General features: G+C 70.1%; 1 protein-coding gene across 1 annotated transcript; it reads left to right on the forward strand.

The window, feature by feature from the left end:
• Positions 1-29: 29 nt before the first annotated feature.
• LOC112962252 (F-box only protein 17-like) lies at positions 30-2,257 on the forward strand. The gene is made up of 6 exons (XM_026058243.1): positions 30-545; positions 627-738; positions 873-968; positions 1,073-1,211; positions 1,350-1,580; positions 2,100-2,257. Exons 1-5 carry the CDS (start codon positions 221-223, stop codon positions 1,548-1,550), a joined length of 873 nt encoding a protein of 290 aa, XP_025914028.1. The 5' UTR covers positions 30-220; the 3' UTR covers positions 1,551-1,580; positions 2,100-2,257.
• The last annotated feature ends 74 nt before the right edge of the window (positions 2,258-2,331 follow it).

Consider the following 2,331-nt stretch of genomic DNA (forward strand, 5'->3'; position numbering starts at 1 on the left):
ATGGGGGGGGGGAAGGGGTGGTTTCATGGGAATGCTGGACTCCTGGCTCCCTTTCCGGCCAGGATCGAGGGGCAGGGCTAGCGGCTTGGAGGAGGAAGTGAGTCCCGGACACCTGGGTCCCGTGGCCTCAAAACCCTCCTGTGTATCGTGTGTCCGTCCCCCCCGCTGCCCTGCAGGTGCCGGCCCCCGGCCTGGCATGGCGTGATGCCGACGGTGAGCCATGGGGCAGGCGGCGAGCCAGGAGCCAAGCCGAGCCGATGCCGGGCCCTGCCTCCTCGACTTGAACCCGGTGCCGGACGAGGTGCTGGTGCTGATCCTGAGCTGGGTGCCTGCGCGGACGCTGGCCACCCGCTGCCGCCTGGTGTGCCGGCGCTGGCGGGCCGTGGTGGACGGCCCCACGGTGTGGCGGCTGCAGCTGGAGCGGGTCGGCTGCGCCGCCTGCCTCGAGGCCGCCCGCCTCGGCCCTCTGCCGCCCGCCGCCTGGGCCCGTCTCTGCGTGCTGCGGCCCTTGGGCCGCAACCTCCTCCGCAACCCCTGCGGCGTGGGTAAGGAGCCGGCGGGCGGGTGGGCATGCGGCGGCACCCGCCAGCCACTCCCCGGCACCCACCTCCCTGCCCTTCCCGCAGAGAAATTCACCCACTGGAGGGTCCGGAGCGGYGGCAACGGGTGGGCGATAGAGGAGAACCGGCGCCCGCTCGAGGGCGCCCCGGCCCAGACTTGCTTTGTCTCCTCTTTCGGGTGAGTCGGCGGCGCCGGGACTCGGTTTCCCTCCCGGCTCTGCTTGCCCCACGCCTCGGGGTGCCCCATGCCTCGGGGTGCCCCAGCGGCGGCGGCCGCACGTGTGATTTTCTGCCTCCCCCACCCCGGTGCAGCTGGTGCAGTAAATCCCAGCTCATCGACCTGCTGGCGGAAGGGCTCTGGGAGGAACTGCTCGACATCCACCAGCCCGAGATCCACGTCTCTGACTGGTGAGCGGACTGGAAGCCGGGCCGGGAGGAAGCCCGGTCCGGTCCTGCGCGGGGGCTCCGGCGGCACTGGGGGCCACCCTCGAGCCGCTCTCCGCCGGCCGCAGGTGGGGCGCCCGGGAGGACTGCGGCTGTGAGTACTCCCTCCACGTCCGGCTCCTGGCCGCCGACTGCCGTGCCGTCCTCGCCTCCTTCGAGGCCCGGCCCGAGCCCGTGGAGCAGTGGAACGACCAGCAGTACCGGCAGGTGAGCGCCGCCGCCCCAAAACCGCAACCGGTGGTTCGGCCCCCCCGTGGGAGATGCCGAAGGCTCGTGGGGAAACTGAGGCACGAGGGCGCTCCGACCCCCCTGCTCAACAGCGGCTTTCTCTCCCTCCCCGGCCAGGTCTCGCACGTCTTCCGCTGCTACGGCCCCGGCGTCCGCTACGTCCACTTCTGCCACCGGGGCAAGGACACGCAGTTCTGGGCTGGCCACTACGGCGCCCGTGTCACCCACTCGGCCGTGGTGGTGCGGCTCGGCCCGGCGCAGGACCGGGGGGCTGGCGGCTGCCCTGCGCCCCCCTCGCTGCCCTCCACTGCCCACTAGCCCCAGCGCCGCAGCCTCCTTCTGATCCAGGTGGGCACCGGGGGTCCGAGCTCGGCGTCTCCTTCCCTAATGGAGGGATCCGGGGAGGAGAGTGGGGGGGGGGGTGCGCACATGCGTGTGCACACGTGTGTTGGCATGTGTGTGGGGGGGTGCAGCCATGCGTGTTGCAGTGTGTAGGTGGGTGTGTGCATACATGCGTGACTGGGTGTGCATGAAACACATGGGTGTACACGSATGTGGGTGTACATGGAAGCACATGTGTATGCACACACGTGTGCACACGTGTGGCCGCACACCCATGTCCCTGGCTGCCTTGTAGCAAGATAAGGCACCTTAGCGGAGGTCCAGCAGGTCCCAGCACCCCCAATTCCCTCCCCCCGGGCACCTCCAGGGCCGCTGGGGGGTCCTGGGGCCCCCCAAAACGTTGCTGGGATGGTTGCYATAGCAATACCCCCCTTTCGCGGAAGTATGAGAGTCTTTTGGACCTGCCGCGCAGCCGTAGGGCGGCAATGTGGCCAATCAAGAGGCGAGGGTGGTACCTCTTTATAGCCGGCACCAATCAGAGGGGGACGGAGGCCTGTTGTAGCCAATCGGAGAACGGGGTGAGAGAGAGCGGCGTTTCTGCTGGCTAATGGGAGCGCGACGGTGGCGGAGCAAGGAAGGAGGCGGGAGTTGGGGGCTAAAATGGCGGCGGTGTGAGGTGGGCAAGGAGGCGGCGGGGCCGTTTTGCTCCCCGGCCGCGGGGCGAGCGCGTTCCCGGCGGGGACGGGGCGGGGCGGGC

The sequence above is a fragment of the Apteryx rowi genome, unplaced genomic scaffold, assembly GCF_003343035.1.
Source record: "Apteryx rowi isolate R43461 unplaced genomic scaffold, aptRow1 scaffold_1447, whole genome shotgun sequence".
Classification (NCBI taxonomy): domain Eukaryota; kingdom Metazoa; phylum Chordata; class Aves; order Apterygiformes; family Apterygidae; genus Apteryx; species Apteryx rowi.